At 42.1% G+C, this 21,417-nt stretch overlaps 2 protein-coding genes and 1 non-coding gene across 4 annotated transcripts in view; 2 read left to right on the forward strand and 1 right to left on the reverse strand.

Annotated features, from left to right (window-relative positions):
- Nucleotides 1–508: 508 nt before the first annotated feature.
- Nucleotides 509–6,735, forward strand: tpt1 (tumor protein, translationally-controlled 1). Its single transcript, XM_063051157.1, has 6 exons — nt 509–622; nt 852–925; nt 1,183–1,370; nt 4,943–5,048; nt 6,074–6,187; nt 6,647–6,735. Exons 1-6 carry the CDS (start codon nt 595–597, stop codon nt 6,647–6,649), a joined length of 513 nt encoding a protein of 170 aa, XP_062907227.1. The 5' UTR covers nt 509–594; the 3' UTR covers nt 6,650–6,735.
- Nucleotides 6,415–6,543, forward strand: LOC134348815 (small nucleolar RNA SNORA31). Its single transcript, XR_010018491.1, has one exon. It is a non-coding gene; the product is annotated as a small nucleolar RNA SNORA31 (small nucleolar RNA).
- Nucleotides 6,736–11,585: 4,850 nt separating the features above from the next.
- The window catches only part of gtf2f2b (general transcription factor IIF, polypeptide 2b), a 162,622-nt gene continuing 152,790 nt past the window's right edge, over nt 11,586–21,417 (reverse strand). The window contains exon 8 of one of the 2 annotated variants that reach the window (XM_063051161.1): nt 11,586–11,951. In XM_063051161.1, the coding sequence (XP_062907231.1) occupies nt 11,832–11,951 (120 nt within the window). In that variant the 3' untranslated portion in view covers nt 11,586–11,831. The remainder of the gene's footprint in view (nt 11,952–21,417) is intronic. The other variant, XM_063051160.1, reaches the window with a different exon arrangement.

The raw sequence follows: 21,417 nt of genomic DNA on the forward strand, positions 1-21,417 counted from the left end.
CTTTCCGATCTTTTTGAGTTTTTAAAAAGCTGTTATCATCACCCGGTACTTACTGTTTATAAACTCATGAATTCTATTTCTTTTGAAAATTGGAGGGTCTGTCTGTTCCCAAAGAAGCACTTGCTACGCTGCTATTTTAAAAATCAGACCGTTTCTCGATGCGTTTTGAAAACTCGAACGTATCGCCAGCGTTTAACTCCCTGGTCGCCGCTGTTAGGTTTTGTAACTCCGAAACATGAAAAGTAATTGCAAGGAGAAGACCAGGAGACGGGTCTCAACTTCGTTTTGGCTTTGTGAGGGGCGCGCTTATCGCGTGGTGACGTCATCGCGTACGCAAATCACGTATCTTTATATGCATGCAGTAATGAAGAAGAATGGCTAATTTACAACATTACACAAACACTCCACCCCTGGGGAACCCGAGCGCATCTCTGAGAGGGGGGGAAGGGGTGGGGCTCTCGACGTCATCGAAATCTCGCGCACCGGCGACGTACGCTGACGTCACGGTCACGACGTCTATATAAGCGTGGGTGCGCCATTGCTCGCCCTTTTCGGTCGGGATTGCGGGACCGTCGGGTGCGTCCTTCCATCGCCATGAGGCTCTTTCGGTGTATGATTTCGGGTCAGTACTGCCGCCGCTCGGTTTCTCCCATGAAAAGTGCGGGGCTGCTGGCGGGGGCACCTTGTGCGCCTGCTTGCCTCTCGGAGAAAGCCCCGACGTCGATTTTTTCTACCCGGGAGGCGCTCCGTCGGCACGGCCTGGAAGCTGTAGGCCGCAGTCCGCGGGCGCGGGGGAGGGAGGGAGGCGGTGTAACTGCGCCTGACCGGCCCTCTCTTCTTTCTCCTGGCAGGAGATGAGATGTTCTCCGACATCTACAAGATCAAGGAAGGCCCGAAGGGTATTACTTACGAGGTGGAGGGGAAGGTGAGAGAACGCTCGGTTCATTGTTCAGTAATGCAACTAGGCCAGAGGCTAGTTCAGTTAGCAAACTTTATAAGGAAGGGTTAAAGTTCTCATTTTTTTCCGCACTGGCTTCTTATTGTGGCTGTTCTGCAGGGAATTCTCTAGAGTTTTTGTTTACAAATCAACTTCTCAATCACTAAATTAATTTGTTGGATACAGATTCTGATGTTAGACCTGTCAAATACTGATACTGTATCGATGACATATTTTTCCCCAAGTATATTAGCAGAACGGAAGGAGGGATTGATGACTCGTTAATTGGTGGCAATGCTTCCCAAGAATGTCCTACTGAACAGTCCGATGCTCTAACGGTCAGTGGAGTTGACATTATCTTGAATCACCATCTCAAAGAAACTTATTTCAACAAAAATGATTACAGAAATTACATAAAGGAATACATGAAACGGTGAGTAGTAAGCCTGAATTCAAATGGGTAACATGATTGCCTTCCCAGGTTGTGTTGAATTAAACTATCTTAGTACAGTTGTAAGAAAAAGTTTGATCTGTTTATAACAGGAATTCTGCAGATGCTGGAAATTCAAGCAACATACATCAAAGTTGCTGGTGAACGCAGCAGGCCAAGCAGCATCTATAGGAAGAGGCGCAGTCGACGTTTCAGGCCGAGACCCTTCGTCAGGACTAACTGAAGGAAGAGTTAGTCCTTCAGTTAGTCCTGACGAAGGGTCTCGGCCTGAAACGTCGACTGCGCCTCTTCCTATAGATGCTGCTTGGCCTGCTGCGTTCACCAGCAACTTTGATGTATGTTGATCTGTTTATGGTTACCTGGTATTCTAATGTTAATCACAATAATAGACGAATGCAAACTACCTGAACTACTAACACAAAACATTTGTGTTTCTTTGTCAATGCTGAATACACCATTTAAACAACTGCAGTCTAGAATCCAAAAAGTGTCTGAACCTCTCGGGTAATGCCTTCTACAAAAGCTGGAGTCAGGTGTTCCAATCCATGAGATTGGAGGTGTGGGTTGTAGAGGTTCCCTGCCCTATGAAACAGGCAAAGCCTGTTGAAAGATCTGTTTATGCGCACCATGCCTTAATCAAAACAACTTTCAAGGGACCTTGCAGAATGGTAGGGGTGCACAAAGCTGGAAAAGGCTACAAAAGCTTTTCTAAAGACTTGCGTGTTCATCGCAGAGAGAAATTGTCTACAAATGGAGGAAATTCAGTACTGTTGCTACTCTCCCTAGGAGTGGGTTTCCTGCAAAGATCACACCAACAGCACAATGTGCAATGCTGAAGGAGGATGAAAAAGAACCCAAGGGCAACAGTAGAAGACCTGCAGAAATCTTGAGAACTTGCTAAAGTCTCTATTTACGTCCACTATAAGAACAAGAATGGTGTTCATGGAAGGAGACCATGGAGGTAACCGGTCTCCAAATTAAAGTGTTACATCTCTCAAGTTTGCAAAAGACCAGCCGGATACACCACAACTCTTCTGGGACAATATTCTGTGGACAGTTGAGACAAAAGTTGAACTTTCAGGCAGAAATGCATACTGCTGTTTGGATGAAAAAGGCACTACACACCAACACAAAAACCTCGTCCCAACTGAAGCATGGTGGAAGGAGCATCATAGTTTGGGTCTACTTTGCTCCCTCAGGTCTTGGACAGCTTGCATTTGTTGGGAACAGTAAATTGGAATCTATCAAGACATTTTACAGGAGAATGTTGGGATAGTGGTCCATCAGCTGAAGCTTAATGGAACTTGGATGATGCAACAAGACAATGATCCAAAACACAAGGGTAAAGGTAAGGCTTGACAAACTTTTTTCCAGCCTGAACTATGAGTGATTAAAACAACGTGTTCGATAGAGACATGAAAAGTACAAGCCCTGCAGAAGGGTCTGCACCCAAAACATCAACTGTACTCTTTTTCCATAGAAGCTACGTTCCTCCAGCATTTTGTGTGTGCAGTTTAAAAGTACAGTTGTTGGTATTGTAATTCATCTGTAGATTTTATCCTTGCCGTAAACTGTCTTGTGTACCACTGTGCCTGTAGAAATGTCCAGTTTATGGGTGATGTTTTTACATATATATACACACACACACATCATTGATGTTAGATTTAAATTTAAGCAGATTGTTGGTCTATTATTGTGACTGAAGACAGACCACATCTTGAGTGATGCAGAAAACTGGAGAATTGCAAAGTATTCAAACTTGCTGTAGCTGTGGTGGTAGAGCTGCTGCTCTTTCGGATTAATATAGACAAACGGCACTGGTGCAGCAACAATCAATGTTTCATGCACTGATTTGATTCCTTTTGTTTCCTTTAAAGCTTGTATAGGGGCCTTATCAGATATCCAACAAAGTAAAATGTTCTTCCTTCCACAAAAGTCAGGATGTTAAAAAGTCTTTTCTGATGTGCATTAATAATACAACTGCTGGGTAAGCCTAAGAGAAAAGACACTGGGTCCAGTTCAAGCTCCATCTTCAGAATCTCTTCCATTTCACCCAAAATATCACTCAATATGCGTGAAGCTTGGGACAAGTCCTAAACAGTGGGTGAAAGTTCCAGTATTTACATTTAGAACACATTGGAGAAACCCTTGTCTTAACTTAAGACATGATCTGGAGTCAGATGGGCTCTTTGCAGAATTTTGAGTTGCAATGCTTTAGTTCTATTACAAACTGAAATTTTCTTTGCATTATCACAGATGTCTTCCCATGTTTCAGCTGTAATTTCTACTCCCAGCTCTTCCTCCCAGACCCTTCCCAGCTGCTCAGTCTCTCCACAAGAACATTCATTCCCTCAGGATGCTGTAAAAAGTACTGATGGAGACTTCACCTTAGAATGAAATACCCTCTTTTCTGTGTCAGAACTATAGAAATCAGTTAACAATGACTTTTTTTCTGTATATAATCTCTTATCTGAAAGAAATGAAAAAGATCCTTGCTGGTTACGTTGAATTTCTGTACTATTTGACTAAAAGACATTGTCATTCCTTCATCAAACAAATCTAGATGGAAAATACCCTTAGAAATCCAAAGTTTAAATCCAGGATCCAGAATCCATTATGCTAGGCTGAAAAGCTGGACTGCCGGTTATTGGAGTGAAGGGTGATATTTTCGCTGCGTTGCCCTCAATTTGTTGCACTAATTGTTATTAGATTGTGACAATATTCCTCAACTGATTTCATTTTATTGAGGAAAAGCAACTTAATAAGAGGGCATTTTGTTTGTGAGGCTTCAATGTCCAGCCAAACTGAGGAGGGGTCTCTGCAAACCTAGTCAACCACACAAGATAAAAAGGAACTTCTAATTGATATTTTTTGATGTCTGGAAAATCCAGACCCCCTGGACTTATGGGAAGCTGTAACTTAGATATTTTAATACAGGGTCTTTTTTTTGTTCCAAATGAAAGAACCAAATCTGCTATTTATTATTTTTAAGTGTTGGGTGAAAATGACTGGAATCATTCATATCGGGTAGAGCAGACAAAGAATGTTCATTTTGAGCAAGGATATTCGGCCAAGCCAAGAAATGGGAAGAGTGCTCCATCGCTCAAGGTCCTGTTTGATCTTGTCAAGTAACTCTGTAAAGTTAGCTTTGAACAATTAATCAAACGTAGGTGTGATAAATATGCCTAAGTAAACGGTCGCAGAGGAAAACACTTTGAGTCTGAGCCTCTGATTTTGTAAAGTTGATTTTATAAGCTGAAAAGATGCTAAATGAATTGATGCATTGTATAAGGTGGTGCACTGATACAGGAGGGTTTGATCGTCTGCATACAGTGTAATTTTATGTGACTAGTTCTATGGCTGAAGCAGATATTTTGGAGTCTTGCCGAATAGCCTCTGGCAATGCTTCTTATCACTAGTGTGGAAAGTAGTGAGATGTTTTGAACGTAAAGGATCTGATTTGAAGCATTGAGTCCTTGATTTTGATTAAGGTATTTGGATTGTTCTTGAAGCAGCCAATGTAATAAAAAGTCATAATTTTATCTCAACCACAGCCTGAAAGAAAAAATTGAGAAAGAAAACCCAGAAGCGTTGGAAAATTTTACTGACAGTGCTAAGGTGGTTGTTGGAGATATTCTAAAACACTTTGCAGACTATAAGGTAAACAACTTTTTTTGTTTGTTGCTTTGAAGCAAATGATTAAAATGTCTTCTCCCTGTAGCCCTTCATGCCCTGAGCAATCAAGTTCTGTCAAGATTTCCCTTAAATATACATAAAGGCTTGGTCTCCACAGCTGTTTGTGACAAAGAATTCCACAGGTTCACCACTCTGGCTAAAGAAATTCTCCTTATCTGTTCTAAAATAACACCCCTCTTCTGATGCTGTGTCCTCTGGTCTTTGACTCTCCCACCATAGGAAACATCCTCTTTGTATCCACTCTTATCACCATTCAATAGGCTTCAATAAGGTCACCCCTCATTCTTCTAAATCCCAGTGAATTCGGGCCCAGAGCCTTTACAACAGTTTTCACATGACAAGGTGTTTAATCCTGCAGTCGTTTCTGTGAACCTCCTTTGAACCCTTTCCAGTTTCAGCACATCCTTTCTACGATATGGGACCCAAAACTGCTCACAATGCTCTAAATGAGGCCTCACCAGTGCTTTATAAATCTTCACCTCGCTTTTATATTCTAGTTCTCAAAATCATTGCTAACTTTGCATTGGCCTTCTTCGCCAGACTCAACCTGCAAATTAACCTCCTGCACGAGGACTCAAGGCCCTTTACATCTCAGGTTTTATTTTCTCTCCAATTAGAAGTCAATTTCATCTACCAAAGTGCATGACTATACTCTTCCTAACACTTTATTCCACCTGCCATTTCTTCGACCATTTTCCTAATCCAAGTCCTCTGTCGTGTCTCTACTTCCTCAAAACTACCTCCCCCTCCACCTGTGTTCATATTGTTTATAGTCATCAATTCGGTAATCCAAATCATTGACATATAAAAATCGGTCCCAACACAGACGTGTGGAACTCTGAGCCAGGAATAAGGTATTAATGCTCATGGTACTGGGCTAAGCACAGCACCAGTGTTCTGTTGTGACTTCTGGCATGTTGGGATCTGAAACTGGCAATTGATCAAAGCTTGAATTGACAGATTGATACTAAATTCAAGAACTTGTTTAGTTTTATGTAGGTGAGAGTATGGATGTCGATGGAATGGTTGGATTACTAAATTACCGTTCTGATGGTACTCCATATATGGTTTTCTTCAAGGATGGTTTGGAAATTGAGAAATGTGTAAGTATTTGGAAAATATTTATCCATTATTTGCCTGTATGTAAAACATGCCAACAGCAATATTGAATCTGTTTAGGGATTGTGGGGAAAGGCTATGGATTTTTAAATTGTAACTTTTAGATTATTAGTGTAATTCTGTGTTGAAGTATGCGTTTCCGCCATTAAAATTAGCTTGTGATGTCTCTCAGCCTTAAGTTTAAACATGAATTTATTTCAATGTTAAACAAGTGCATCTACTGATAGACCTTAAGTAAAATTTAGTGACTTTTTGGTTTGCATTCAGATGCCAGATTAAAATTCCTCAATCTTCTGACTGCTTCTTTATGGCAGTTCAGATTGAATAAAGGTAGACATGGGAGTAATTTTGGATTGCTTCAGCTACATCTTGTTAATGGCATGAAATGCTGCAAGTCTGGTCAAAAGCTGGACACTAACATTGGATTTCTTTTTATTTTACAGTAAATCTGCCTGCAACTCATCATGTTGAATTTGTCAATCACAATGACTTAATGTTCATATTACCTGCAATAAACTTGGAACTGGTATCACTGAGCTGATTCATTATTGGCGATTAACTTTGTTTTACTGAGCAACACACAATTGGAACTAAAGTATGACAGCATCGCTGGAGGGGAATAAACAGTTGACTAGGGCTGAGATCCTTCATCAAGCCCTAGAAAGGAAGGGGGCAGAAGCCAGAATAAGGAGGGACAGGTGTTAGGTTAGACTAGATGGGAATGAAGAAAGCTGGGAGGTGATGGGTAACAGGAGAGGACAGTGGGCCATGGAGGAGGGGAATTGTTGACTGTTTATTCTGATTCATCATTTTGTGTGTTGCTAAACATTTGCAGTATTTCTTGTTTTGTAAGTAATGGTTTACTGAGTTGTACTAAAGTGCATTAATCCCCATAATGCTTGTCTGATTTGCACTGATGTTCAGGCTGGGATTGGTTGTATTGTTCCTAATGTGGAAACATTGGATCTTTTATATCTGATCCTTGGGCAATGGCTGGTGATGTAATTCCCAGGCGCTGTTGCATGATGCCCATAAAATCCTCAATTCAGGATTTGACTAGTACAAGATCTATTGGGGGAGGGTTTGAAGTTAAAATGGTAATATGGGTAAATTGATGTAAATAGTGACACTCACTAAATGCAGGAGGAATTCAGCAAGTCAGGCAGCATCTATGGTAGGGTATAATCCTTCAGAGTTTCATGCTGCGACCCTTTAGAGCTGCTCCAACAATTAGTGTTGCTCAATATTTCCAGTACTTCAGATTCTCTGTAAATAGTGTGAATGTCTTTCAATAAATGTCTTGGTGTTGTCTTGTCAATGATGAATTCTACATTGGTAAATTTGTCTCTGGATCCCAACATTGATTGGGCAAACTTTATTTTAAATTTACATTTAAGCTGTTCAGGTGTCTTGTATGACTGAAGGTATGGCTTTAAAAATGTGTTAGTTGTAACTGAGCAGGAGGCACTTGTCCTGTGCAGTTAAATCAATGTTTCAGAGTTCAAAAATTGCCAGGTTTACTGCCCTTGAGGGTTTCCATTAATAGGGCAGGTTACCCCTCAGCTTTTCCCAAGAGTCATTCCTGGCTTAAAATGATTGCTATTGACCCTTCTGTGTTAATGGAGAGCTGGATTTCTTGCTCCAGTGATCACCTTGCACTTTGTATTGGGAATTTTTCTCATTAAATCCTGAATTGCATCTGGAATATTTTTGCTACTGCCATGGAGTTTTCCCATCACACTAAATGCATCAACTCTTACTTCATTGTGGACAGTTTAAAATAAAGTGATGCTTTGCCATGGGCCAGTCTTGAATGTGGTCTTGGGGAATACCAATATAACTTGTATGCTTTTTCCAAGTTGATTGAAAGCATACATCTAAGTTCCCGTAATGGCTACATTTGTGATGATTGAGCTCCTTGAAATGCATGTCTTGTTTAAATCATTCAGGTTTCCATGGCAATGGAAATTGTGCATGTTTGGCAACCCATTAAGTTTTGCTTGCTTTAACTTATGCAGTGTTTTGTCTCCAGTTCTGAGAACTGCATCTTTTGAATGAATAATGCCAGATATTTGTAATATGGTGCAACAGATTTACACTTGGCAGTGTTAATCTTGGTGGATTGTAATGTAATAAATTTCAATGCAGTGTCAAACAAACTCAGTGCCATTCAGCTACATGTCCATAGGCCATGCATCTCAATTACTGTATATATGGTATGATCATTAAAGTTTAGATTTGCCTTAAAGGCTGCTGCACCTTTGCTTGTAAAATTCAAAGTTATATATTATATGCAACCTGACTTGCAGATAGCTACACACTACTTTAAGAAAAATCCACAGGATAAGGTTCAACGTTGAAACCAGTCCGTGAGCCCTATGCTTCAGGGTTGAGACAAGTAAACCTCATGGAGTAATGAGCTGCACTGTTTGTCCTTAACCCTTGGCCTTGACTCCTTTAATCTGGTTTTGCTTAAAATGCCCAAACATGGGTTAATTTCTTTGCTCCCGGGCCCTGCTGCTTTGTGCTGATGGCCCTGTCTGCCTCAACAATGGCTATGCAGCTGTACCTGCATTCTTGAGTCGAGTTAGAATCTTCCAGGATACATAAATACCAACCTGTACAGATAGTTCAGAAGCACAAATCCTAATTCACCGTTGCTGACTGAATTGCAGTGATTGAAATCCAGAAAAAATGTAGTTGAATAGTAGCAATACAAATGCTGGAGGAACTCAGCAGGCAGCATCAATGGGGGGTGGAGGGAGAGAGTAGTTAATGTTTTGGGCCAGGACATCAGCTATACATTTTCCTATAGATGCTGCCTGGCCTGCTGAGTTATTTCAGCATTTTGTGTTGGTTGGATTTCTAGTATCGGCAGAATTTCTCATTTGTTATTTAATGGTTTTGTTTGCTCCCTGTAAAGTGTTACTGACTTACCTGTATACTGTTATAACTTAGACTTTGTGCGAAAGAAAGCACGTTAAAATATTTATATTTGGCTCGGGGGGTTGGTCAAGACTTGATTAGTATGACAGATGTCACTCGGGGTGTAATTAATTCCTTATTACAACAGGAAGGATCCTACCATTTTACAGCACAACACTGGAAGAGCTCTGTTGGGCAACATCTGTGGAGGGAAATGGGCAGTTGACATTTGGATCAAACCCTTTAAGGAGAGGGGTGGGGGAGTTCTCAGCTCTCATTCAATCTCTCCCCCTATCCAGTCTGACCTAAACTGTTGACAGACCATTTCTCTCCATGGATGCTGATTGTCCTGCTCAGCTCCAGAATAATGTGCTGTGCCATACAGCCAACACCTGTAGTCTCATGTTGCAACTCGACAGTTTTGTTCTGGCTCCAGTTGGGCCAGGTCGTCTACACCAGGAGTGACAATCTGGGAAAGATAAATGTCTATAAGGTTTCATTCTCATTCAGTGACTTGGGTGTAAGAAAGTTGGCCTTTTTTTTTTGCAAGTTTAAAATGTCAAATTTGAAGACTCTGCAGCACAGGTAGGAATTTCTGCCACACTCGTTAACATCCCCACACCCAATGGGCCTGTGCTTCTGTAATCCTTGTATAACTTCTGATTTTTGAAACTTTGTATAACAAAAATTGGCTTCATATCTTCATTTCACTTGTAAACTTGTGCAGCTGCATGGTGGATTTTCTGCCCCAGGCATTGCCTACATATTTGCCACCAAGGTGTGAATTGAAACAACAGGATAGATTAAAAGAAAACAGGCAGAACATTTCCTTGATGGTGCCTACTCTATCTGGTTCTCAGATAGTCAATGTGGCTTTATGCTCAATCTCTGCAAGTCTGTCATTTATTGCTCATCCTTGAGCTGGTGGTGAGCAATGATGTTGAACTCTAGTCTATTGTGGTGGTGGTGCTTCTGTTGTTGTGGGGAGGAATCTCTCAAGATCTAAAATGTTCAAAAATGTAATGTTTTAAGACATAACACAAGCTGTGCAAAACCTACATCTAGTTCCATAACTGGGCGAAGAGAAGAAAGTACTAAACCCAAGGGATTGTGCAAGTAAAATGAAAACCTCTATTGCAAAAATTAATCAGAGTAAATGGGTGAAGATTGCTGTAGTCGCTTGCAAAATAGGAGCCCATCTGAGATGCAAATACTCATTCAAATAATTTTAAAAAGGTAAAAGCCTGTGTCATTGTCATGTAACTGGTGGCTGATTGAACATGTGGAGTTTAGGAGACTTGGAGTCACAGGGACAGAGCAAATCCTCAATGAGATGGGAGGATTCATTACACAATTGCCCTGGTGTTGAAAATCTTTAGTTTTAAATTGGTGCCTGAATAAGTTATTAAAGATAACTGATCAGTAATCCAGCTTTTAGCAGGTTTCGATCTTGGTTCAGAAATTACCATCTCCCTACAGTTTTGAGTGTAACCATTAGGTTTGGATTCAGCCAGTGATTCAAGTTCTTCATTTATATTCTGCCTATTCCTGAGCATTTAGTCATAATACCAAACAGAGTACTGTTCACACTCCATAATATAGCGAATTATATCTGTTCAAAATCACAATAGCACACAATTAAGATTAATAGAGTAGCCCTTATTTTGGTATCTATGTTAAATATAGTATGTCATTTATCAAATGCCTCCAAAGGCATTTGGACTTTGTTCCGGGAGGAGTTCTGACCCATCCCCTTCACCCAAGAATAAATTTATAGTCTCATCTTCACAAAATACCCATAATATAAAGGGCAGGATTTCCTTAGACTGTTCAATTGTTTTAAACAGCCACCAACCTAATAATTGGAAACATAAAATCCCCAAATTCCCCATGGCTGGAGTAGGAAGCTAGATGGTTTGAGAAGGGCCAACCAAGGTCCCAGCTGTGAGCCTTGGCTGGTTGCATTTCTAGACCAGGTAAAGGTATGCCATGCAGGAAGTTGAGGTGGGTGAAATCGGTTTTTGATCTCTACTTTCTGCCAAGGAAAAGATCCTGCCTAACCTGTCCACGTGTCACTTAGATGTAAAATTCCAAAGAACACACCTTAATGGTTCAAATGAAAGATCATTGGAACTGTTCAGAGATACTGCCTGACCTGCTGTGAATTTCAGATTTTCAAAGCTGGAGCACTTTCATTTTTCAAGAGACTGCAACATGTTCTTGAAGGTCCTGAATCTCATCACACAGCAAATTATGGTTTTGCCCAGTTTCACGAACAGATGTTATTTTTCAAGAAGCATTTTTACACCGTTAAGAATTCTTACAATTGCAGTTATTGAAAACTAGCACGAATTATTTCATGCTTTAAGTAGTTTTTGGCTTGAGCAATGGAAAAGAAAAGGACCCATAGTAATGTTTACCATTTCATGTAAAGTAGATGACCAGCTGATAATTTATAACAAGGATACTATCACCTCCAGAAAGATCTTCAGCACATTACTTTATTGACTTTACAAACGTAGCCCCACAAAGATACAAAGCTTTCTCAATTCAAATGAGAACATAACTTATTGATCCCTTCCTTCAGCTTTTTTTAAAAACGTCCTTTGCAAAGGTAAGTAAGTTTCTACAGTTCAGCTCTACTGACTGAAGCTAAAACTGCTTCTCATTTGCTGGAGTTATATTTCTTGGCCATTGTACACTCTATTCACTTTTGTCTTCATTCTGGTAATGCCGATACTCAGGTTTTAGTTCCCATGTGTTTTTGTGTGTTCCTTTTACATTGTAAATACCAATCTCTCTCAAAATTTCCTTTAGGTAGGTCTGTGGAGAAGGAAGGAAACAGAAAAAAATAATTTCTACACCAACATTAACCACTTAATTGCTCTAATGACAAATCTGAGACAAACAGCAAGTCATGAAAGGTTTTTTCCTGGCAGCAGCACAGTGCACTATATAATATGTACTATACATTACAGTAAATAAGTAGTGCAAAGAGAGCAAAAAAAAGGGTAAGATTCATGAATTCTTTATCCATATAGACATGACAAAGCTGTTGTGTGTGTCTTTTTGGTAGTAATCATCAGAAGGTGGCAATATCCTGGGTAGTATATGCCAACTTTTTGAGGCATTGATGTCTTCGATGGGGGTAGGGGTGTCTCATGGCCATGATGAAACAGACTGAATTTGCAACCCTCTGCAGAATGGTTCCTCCATACCAAATGGTGATGGAACCAGTTAAGTTCTCGCCACTCTACAGCTGTAGAAATTTGCTAGTCTTTGGTGACGTACCAAATTTCATGAATTATAGCCACTGATGTGCCTCTGCAACATATGTTGGGCCGAGGATGTTGACATCCAAGAATTTGAAACTGCTCACTCTTTCCACTACTGAGCCCTTGATAAGGACTGGTATAGGTTCCCTCAACTTCTCCCTGACGTCCACAATTAATGGTCACATACCTCCAGACTATCTAGATAGCCGGTAAAACAAGGTTTAGTTTTGAGTAGCAATACTGATTTATCTACATTTAGAAGCTTGGGAGTGCTGGGTTTAGAGAAACTCAAGTAGTGTAGAAATATTAATGTGGAGTGAGCATCCCAAATTTCCTGTTACAGCATCAGCTTGCAGTTGAATGACATGATTCAGGACCCTCCGTGACTGGTCACACCTGTACATTCCACCAAGCATTGTAGAACAATGCAGACCTGGGAAACTTATCACCAATTATAAATTATAGCCTGTGATGAAACAAACTGAATAGTCAGTTCCCTCCTGTTTCTAGCTGAGTGCAAGTAACTGGGACAGGCTTTGAGGTTCACCAGTGGCAATGTGAGTAGCATAGCTTACAGAAATGTATGAACACACAGTGACTGTTAATCCCAGCAGTCAGTTCTCTATGCCTATCTACACCTTCCCTCAACCGTTTTCCAAGTAAAAACTAATCTCAGCTTCATCATCAACATTTCTTTGTCATGGAGACCAATCTGCAGTTTACAAGCCATATTTCAGATCTCTAAATTCAGGAATATGGCTGCCAGACGTAATCACCACCAACTCATTAATCATAATTCTTAAAATGGAAAGCTTTCTTCAGAAGATACTGGTCTTGAGATTGATATCTCTCCAGGGTAGTTAGTGATAGGGAACCTTGAACCTTTCTGCTTTATTCTAAATTTTTAAAAGTCCTCTCAAATGTAATATTTATGGTAACAAATGAATGGGACTATGGTGACAGATTGGTACCATTTAATCTCTTCCACTCTCCACCGTAAATCTCCTGGAGATTCATAATAAAGTTACTTTCAGCTTTGACCAAAGTACATTCTGTATATGTCACCATTCACTTTCACTTTTTTTGTGGGTATTCGCAATGAATACAAAGAAACTCTGGAACATGGACAGGCAACCAGTGTGCAGAAGACAACAAACTACAAATATAAAAAAAAGCAATAAATAATTGAGCATAAGAATAAGAGTTCATTGGTTGTGTGGGAGCAAGTGTAGTTATCCCTTTTGGTTCAAGAGCCTGATGGTATTCCTGAACCTAGTGGTGAGTTCCAAGGCTCCTGTACGGCCTTCCTGATGGCTGCAGTGAGAAGAGAGCATAAGCTGGTTGGTGGTGGTGTTTAATGATGGATGCTGCTTTCCTGCAACAGTTCTCCCTGTAGATGTGTTCAGTGGTGGGAGAGCTTTAACCACGATGCACTGAGCTGTATCCACTACTTTTTGTAGGTTTTCCGCTCAAGGACATCGGTACATCCATACCAGCCTGTGATGCAACCAATCAGTATACTCTCCACCCACACATCTATATAAGTTAATCAAAGTTTTAGATGGCATGCTGAAGCTTAACAAACCTCAAAGAAAGTACAGACGCTGCTGGATAGACCCAAGATAGATCTTCTGAAAGAATAATGCTGAGGAACTTAAAGTTGCAGACCCTCTCCTCCTCTGATCCCCTGCTAAGAACTGGCTCATAAACCTCTGACATTAAGTGAGAGAACGTTGTTGTGGCACCACTCCACTAGATTTTCAATCTCCTATATGCTGATTCATCACTACCTTTGATATAGCCAACGACAGCGATGTCGTCAGCAAAGTTAACTATGGCATTGGAGTTGTGCTTCGCCTCACAGTCAAGAGTATAAGATAGAAACATAGAAAACCTACAGCACAATACAGGCCCTTTGGCCCATAAAGCTGTGCCGAACATGTCCTTACATGAGAAATGACCTAGGGTTACCCATAGCCCTCTACTTTTCTGAGCTCCGTATACCTAGCCAGGAGTCTCTTAAAAGACCCTATTGTATTCGCCTCCACCACTGTCGCTGGCAGCCCATTCCACGCACTCATCACTCTCTGCATAAAAGATTTAACCCTGACGTCTCCTCTGTACCTACTTCCAAGCACCGTATACCTGTGCCCTCTTGTGATAGCCATTTCAGCCCTGGGAAAAAGCCTCTGACTATCTACACGGTCAATGCCTCTCATCATTTTATACACCTCTGTCAGGTCATCTCTCATCCTCTGTCGCTGCAAGGAGAAAAGGCCGAGTTCACTCAACCTATTCTCATAAGGCATGCTCCCCAATCCAGGCAACATCCTTGTAAATCTCCTCTGCACTCTTTCTACGGTTTCCACATCCTTCCCGTAGTGAGGTGACCAGAAATGAGCACAGTACTCCAAGTGGGGTTTGACCAGGGTCCTATATAGCTGCAACATTACCTCTTGGCTCCTAAACTCAATCCCACGATTGATAGCCTCGGACCCCAAGATCCCTCTGATCCTCCAGACTGCCAACAGTCTTACCATCAATACTATACTCTGTCATCATATTTGACCTACCAAAATAAACCATCTCACACTTATCTGGGTTGAACTCCATCTGCCACTTCTCAGCCCAGTTTTGCATCCTATCAATGTCCCGCTGTAACCTCTGACAGCCCTCCACACTATCCACAACACCCCCAACCTTTGTGTCATCAGCAAATTTACTAACCCATCCCTCCACTTCCTCATCCAGGTCATTTATAAAAATCACGAAGAGTAGGGGTCCCAGAGCAGATCCCTGAGGCACACCACTGGTCACCAACCTCCATGCAGAATATGACCCATCTACAACCACTCTTTGCCTTCTGTGGGCAAACCAGTTCTGGATCCACAAAGCAATGTCCCCTTGGATCCCATGCCTCCTTACTTTCTCATAAGCCTTGCATCGGGTACCTTGTCAAATGCTTTGCTGAAATCCATAATTTTTTTAGGCATCCGTTACTCTTGTGAGACCATGGATTTGCACCTCGGAAAGTTTCCAGGGCGCAGACCTGGGCGAAGGATGTATGGAAGACCAGTAGTTGCCTATGCTGCAAGTCTCCCCTCTCCACACCACCGATGTTGTCCAAGGGAAGGGCACTAGAGCCGATACAGCTTGGCACCGGTGTCGTTGCAGAGCAATGTGTGGTTAAGTGCCTTGCTCAAGGACACGACACGCTGCCTCAGCTGAGGCTTGAACTAGCGACCTTCAGATCACCAGATTGACATCTTAACCACTTGGCCACACGCCAACACTGAAATCCATATACACTACATTTACGGCTCTACCTTCATCAATGTGTTTAGTCACATCCTCAAAAAATTCAATCAGGTTCGTAAGGCACGCCATGCTGACTATTCCTAATCATATTATGCCTCTCCAAATGTTCATAAATGTTGCCTCTCAGGATCTTCTCCATCAAATTAGCCACCACTGAAGTAAGACTCACTGGTCTATAATTTCCTGGGCTATCTCTACTCCCTTTCTTGAATAAGGGAACAACATCCGGAACCTCTCCCAACCCCACTGATGATGCAAAGATCATCACCAGAGGCTCAGCAATCTCCTCCCTCGCCTCCCACAGTAGCCTGGGGTACATCTCATCCGGTCCTGGTGACTTATCCAACTTGATGCTTTCCAAAAGCTCCAGCACATCCTCTTACTTAATATCTACATGCACAAGCTTTTCAATCCGCTGTAAGTCATCCCTACATTTGCCAAGATCCTTTTCCATAGTGAATGCTGAAGCAAAGTATTCATTAAGTACTCTGCCATCTCCTCCAGTCCCATACACACTTTTCCACTGTCACACTTGATTGGTCCTATTCTCTCACATCTTATCCTCTTGCTCTTCACGTACTTGTAGAATGCCTTGGGTTTTTCCTTAATCCTGTCCACCAAGGCCTTCTCATAGCCCCTTCTGGATCTCCTAATTTCTTTCTTAAGCTCCTTCCTGCTAGCCTTATAATCTTCTAGATCTCTATCATTACCTAGTTTTTTTTTAACCTTTTGTAAGCTCTTCTTTTCTTCTTGACTAGATTTACAAAAGCCTTTGTACACCATGGTTCCTGTACCCTACCATCCTTTCCCTCTCATTGGAATGTACCTTTGCAGAACCCCATGCAAATATCCCCTGAACATTTGTCACATTTCTTCTGTACATTTCCTTGAGAACAACTGTTCCCAATTTATGCTTCCAAGCTCCTGCCTGATAGTATCATATTTCCCCTTACTCAAATTAAACACTTTCCTAACTTGTCTGTTCCTATCCTTCTCCAATGCTATGGTAAAGAAGATAGAATTGTGATCACTATCTCCAAAATGCTCTCCTCTTCTAGGCTTATCTACATATTGTGTCAAGAAACCTTCTTGAACACACCTAACAAACTCCACCCCATCTAAACCCCTTGCTCTAGGGACATGCCAATCGATATTTGGGAAATTAAAATCTCCCACCACGTCAACCCTGTTATTATTACACTTTTCCAGAATCTGTCTCCCTATCTGCTCCTCGATATCCCTGTTACTATTGGGTGGTCTATAAAAAACACCCAGTAGAGTTATTAATCCCTTCCCGTTTCTAACTTCCACCCACAGAGACTCCGTAGACAATCCCTCTATGACTTCCTCCTTTTCTGCAGCTATGACACTATCTCTGATCAACAGTGCCAGCCTCCCACCTATTTTGCCTCCCTCCCTGTCCTTTCTGAAACATCAAAAACCTGGCACTTGAAGTAGCCATTCCTAGACCTGCACCGTCCAAGTCTCTGTAATGGCCACAACATCAAGTACTGATCTATGTTCTAAGCTCATCTGATTTGTTCATAATACTCCTTGCATTAAAATAGACACATCTCAAACCATCGGTCTGAGCGCATCCCTTCTCTATCACCTGCCTATCCTCCCTCTCGCATTGTCTCCAAGCTTTCTCTATTTGTGAGCCAACCGCCCCTTCCTCCGTCACTTCAATTCGGTTCTCATCCGAGCAGTTCTAGCTGAAACTCTCCCCAATAGCCTTAGCAAACCTCCCCACCAGGATATTGGTCCTCTTGGGGTTCAAGTGCAACCCGTCCTTTTTGAACAGGCACACCTACTCTAGAAGAGGTCTCAATGATAAAGAGATCTGAATCCCTGCCCCCTGCTCCAAACCCTCAGCCACACATTTATCCTCCACCTCACTCTATTCCCATACTCACTGTCACGTGGCACAGGCAGTAATCCCGAGATTACTACTTTTTGTGGTCCTGCTTCTCAACTTCTTTCCGAACTCCCTGTAGACTGTTTTCAGGACCTCCTCCCTTTTCCTACCTATGTTGTTGGTACCAATATGTACCACGACCTCTGGCTGTTCACCTTCCCACTTCAGGATATCGTGGACATGATCTGAAACATTCTGGACCCTGGACCCTGGCACCTGGGAGGCAAACTACCATCCGCATTTCTTTCCTGCGTCCACAGAATTACCTGTCTGACCCCCTAACTATAGAGTCCCCTATCACTGCTGCCATCCTCTTCCTTTCCCTAACCTTCTAACCCACAGGGCCAGACTCTGTGCCAGAGGCACGACCACTGTTGCTTCCCCCAGGTAGGCCGTCTCCCTCAACAGTACTCAAGCAGGAGTAATTGTTAAGGGGAACAGCCACAGGGGTGCTCTCCAGCCTCTGGCTCCTGCCCTTCCCTCTCCTGTTACCCACTTCTCTGTCTCCCAAGGCTCCAGTGTGTCTACCTGCCCATAGCTCCTCTGTATCAACCCCTCACACTCCCTGACCAGACAAAGGTCATCGAGCTGCACCTCCAGTTCCCTAATATGGCCCCTAAGGAGCTGCAGCTTCACGCACCTGGCGCAGATGTGGCTGTCCGGGAGGCTGGGAGTCTCCCAGACTTCCCACATAGACTGGGAAGCCCATTCTGTAAAAGAGCTGGATGGTTGGAGTTTGTAAAATGTGTGCAGGATAGATTTTTACAGCAATACATAGAGGTACCAACTACAGAAGGGGCAGTGTTGGATCTCCTGTTAGGGAGTGAGATAGGTCAGGTAACGTTGTTGGGGAGCACTTCGGGTCCAGTGATCACAATGCCATTAGTTTCAATATAATTATGGAGAAGGATAGGACTGGAGCCAGGGTTGAGATTTTTGATTGGAGAAAGGCTAACTTTGAGGAGATGTGAAAGGATTTAGAAGGAGTGGATTGGGACAATTTGTTTTATGGAAAGGATGTAAAACAGAAATGGAGGTCATTGAAAGGTGAAATTTTGAGGGTACAGAATCTTTATTTTTCTGTTAGGTTGAAAGGAAAGGTTAAAAGTTTGAGAGAGCCATGGTTTTCAAGGGATATTGGAAACTTGGTTCGGAAAAAGAGAGAGATCTACAATAAATATAGGCAGCTTGGAGTAAATGAGGTGCTCGAGGAATATAAAGAATGTAAAAAGAATCTAAAGAAGATTATGATGATTAAAGAAGAGGAAGTACTGGCACTTTTAAGGAATATAAAAGTGGATAAGTCTCCGGGTCCTGACAGGATATTCCCTAGGACCTTGAGGGAAGTTAGTGTGGAAATAACAGGGGTTCTGACAGAAATATTTCAAATGTCATTAGAAACAGGGATGGTGCCAGAGGATTGGCATATTGCTCATGTGGTTCTATTGTTTAAAAAGGGTTCTAAAAGTAAACCTAGCAATTATCGGCCTGTGAGTTTGACGTCATTGGTGGGTAAATTGATGGAAAGTATTCTTAGAGATGGTATATATAATTATCTGGATAGACAGGGTCTGATTAGGGACAGTCAGCATGGATTTGTGTGTGGAAGGTCATGTTTGACAAATTTTACTGAATTTTTTGAAGAGGTTACTAGGAAAGTTGACGTGGGTAAAGCGGTAGATGTTGTCTATATGGACTTCAGTAAGGCCTTTGACAAGGTTCCACACGGAAGGTTAGTTAGGAAGGTTCATTCGTTAGGTATTAATATTTAAGTAGTAAAATGGATACAACAGTGGGTGGATGGGAGATGCCAGAGAGTAGTGGTGGATAACTGTGTGTCAGATTGGAGGACGGTGTGTAGCGGTGTGCCTCAGGGATCTGTACTGGGTCCAATATTGTTTGTCATATACATTAATGATCTGGATGATGGGGTGGTAAATTGGATTAGTAATAGTAAGTATGCAGATGATACTAAGATAGGTGGCGTTGTGGATAATGAAGTAGGTTTTCAAAGCTTGCAGAGAGATTCAGGCCAGTTAGAAGAGTGGGCTGAAAGATGGCAGATGGAGCTTAATGCTGATAAATGTGAGGTGTTACATTTTGGTAGGACTAATCAAAATAGGACATACATGATAAATGGTAGGGCATTGAGGAATGCAGTAGAACAGAGGGATCTAGGAATAATGGTGCATAGTTCCCTGAAGGGGTAATCTCATGTGGATAGGGTGGTAAAGAAAGCTTTCGGTATGCTGGCCTTTATAAATCAGAGCATTGAGTATAGGAGTTGGGATGTAATGTTAAAATTGTACGAGGCATTGGTGAGGCCAAATTTGGAGTATTGTGTACAGTTCTGGTCATCAAATTATAGGAAAGATGTCAACAAAATAGAGAGAGTGCAGAGGAGATTTACTAGAATGTTACCTGGGTTTCATCACCTTGTTACAGAGAAAGGTTGAACACGTTAGATCTTTATTCTTTGGAGCATAGAAGGTTGAGGGGGGACTTGATAGAGGTATTTAAAATTATGAGGGGGATAGATAGAGTTGACGTGGATAGACTTTTTCCATTGAGAATAGGGGAGATTCAAACAAGAGGACATGAGTTGAGAGTTAAGGGGCAAAAGTTTAGGGGTAACACGAGGGGGAACTTCTTCACTCAGAGAGTGGTAGCTGTGTGGAACGAGCTTCCAGTAGAAGAGGTAGAGGCAGGTTTGATTTTGTCATTTAAAAAAAAATTGGATAGGTATATGGACAGGAAAGGAATGGAGGGTTATGGGCTGAGTGCAGGTCGGTGGGATTAGGTGAGAGTAGCATTCGGCACAGACTAGAAGGGCCGAGATGGCCTGTTTCCGAGCTGTAATTGTTATATGGTTATATCTGACACTGAGCACAGAACACCAGCCTCACTCACATTCTTCCCATCTGTATTCTACACAGTTAACCTACCTCGCCTCGACCAGTTATCGCCAAAGCCCCGTTGAGCCAAAGCCTTCCTACTCTGTCTCCCTCTATTCTGCAGCCTGCTCTATAAATCTGTCTCCTTTTAAACACTTCTCGCTGTTCTCACTGGCTGACGTCCTTGCACTTGCGCAGTTGTGCTCTGATCAAAGATGAGTAGGGCAGGGGGCTGAGCACACAGCATCGCGGTGCTCCTGTGCTGATGGAAATTGTGAACAAGATGTTGTTGCCAATCTGAACTGACTGGGGCCTACAACTAAGGAAATCAAGGATCCAGTTGCACAAGGAGGTATTGAAACCTAGGGGTCTTAGAAGTTATTGATGAGTTTTGAGGGGATGATAATATTGAATACTGTGCTGTAGTCAATGAAGAGCATCCTGATGTTTGCATCTTCATTGTCTAGATGTTCCAGGATTCAGTGAAGAGCCAATGAAATGGCATCTGCTGTTGACATATTGTGACTGCAGACAAATTGGAGTGGATTCAAGTCACTTCTCAGGCAGGAGTTGATATGTTACATCACCAACTTCTCAAAGCGGTTCATCACAGTGGATGTAAGTGCTACTGGATGATAGTCATTGAAGAAAACGGTATAACTGAAGCCTGCAGGTCACCTCAGACTGCTGAAGCGAGAGGTTAAAGACATCAGTGAACACTCCAGCCAATAGATCAGTACAGGTACCCTGTATGGGCCAGATGCTTTCTGTAGGTTCACCCACCTGTAGGATGCTCTCATGTTCGCCTCAGAGACTGAAATCACAGGGTCGTTGGGGGCTGCTGGAATTTGTGAAGGTGCCTCCATGTTTTCTCAGTCAAAGGG

This window comes from Mobula hypostoma, chromosome 6, assembly GCF_963921235.1.
Source record: "Mobula hypostoma chromosome 6, sMobHyp1.1, whole genome shotgun sequence".
NCBI classification, from domain to species: Eukaryota; Metazoa; Chordata; class Chondrichthyes; order Myliobatiformes; family Myliobatidae; genus Mobula; species Mobula hypostoma.

Bases quoted from the DNA above. Each gene is read 5' to 3' on its own strand.
- tpt1 (XM_063051157.1), top strand. From the start codon at position 595: ATGAGGCTCTTTCGGTGTATGATTTCGG. The intron at 926-1,182 runs GTGAGAGAACGC...TTTTTCCCCAAG, and splicing joins CTTACGAGGTGGAGGGGAAG to TATATTAGCAGAACGGAAGG. The intron at 5,049-6,073 runs GTAAACAACTTT...GAACTTGTTTAG, and splicing joins AACACTTTGCAGACTATAAG to TTTTATGTAGGTGAGAGTAT.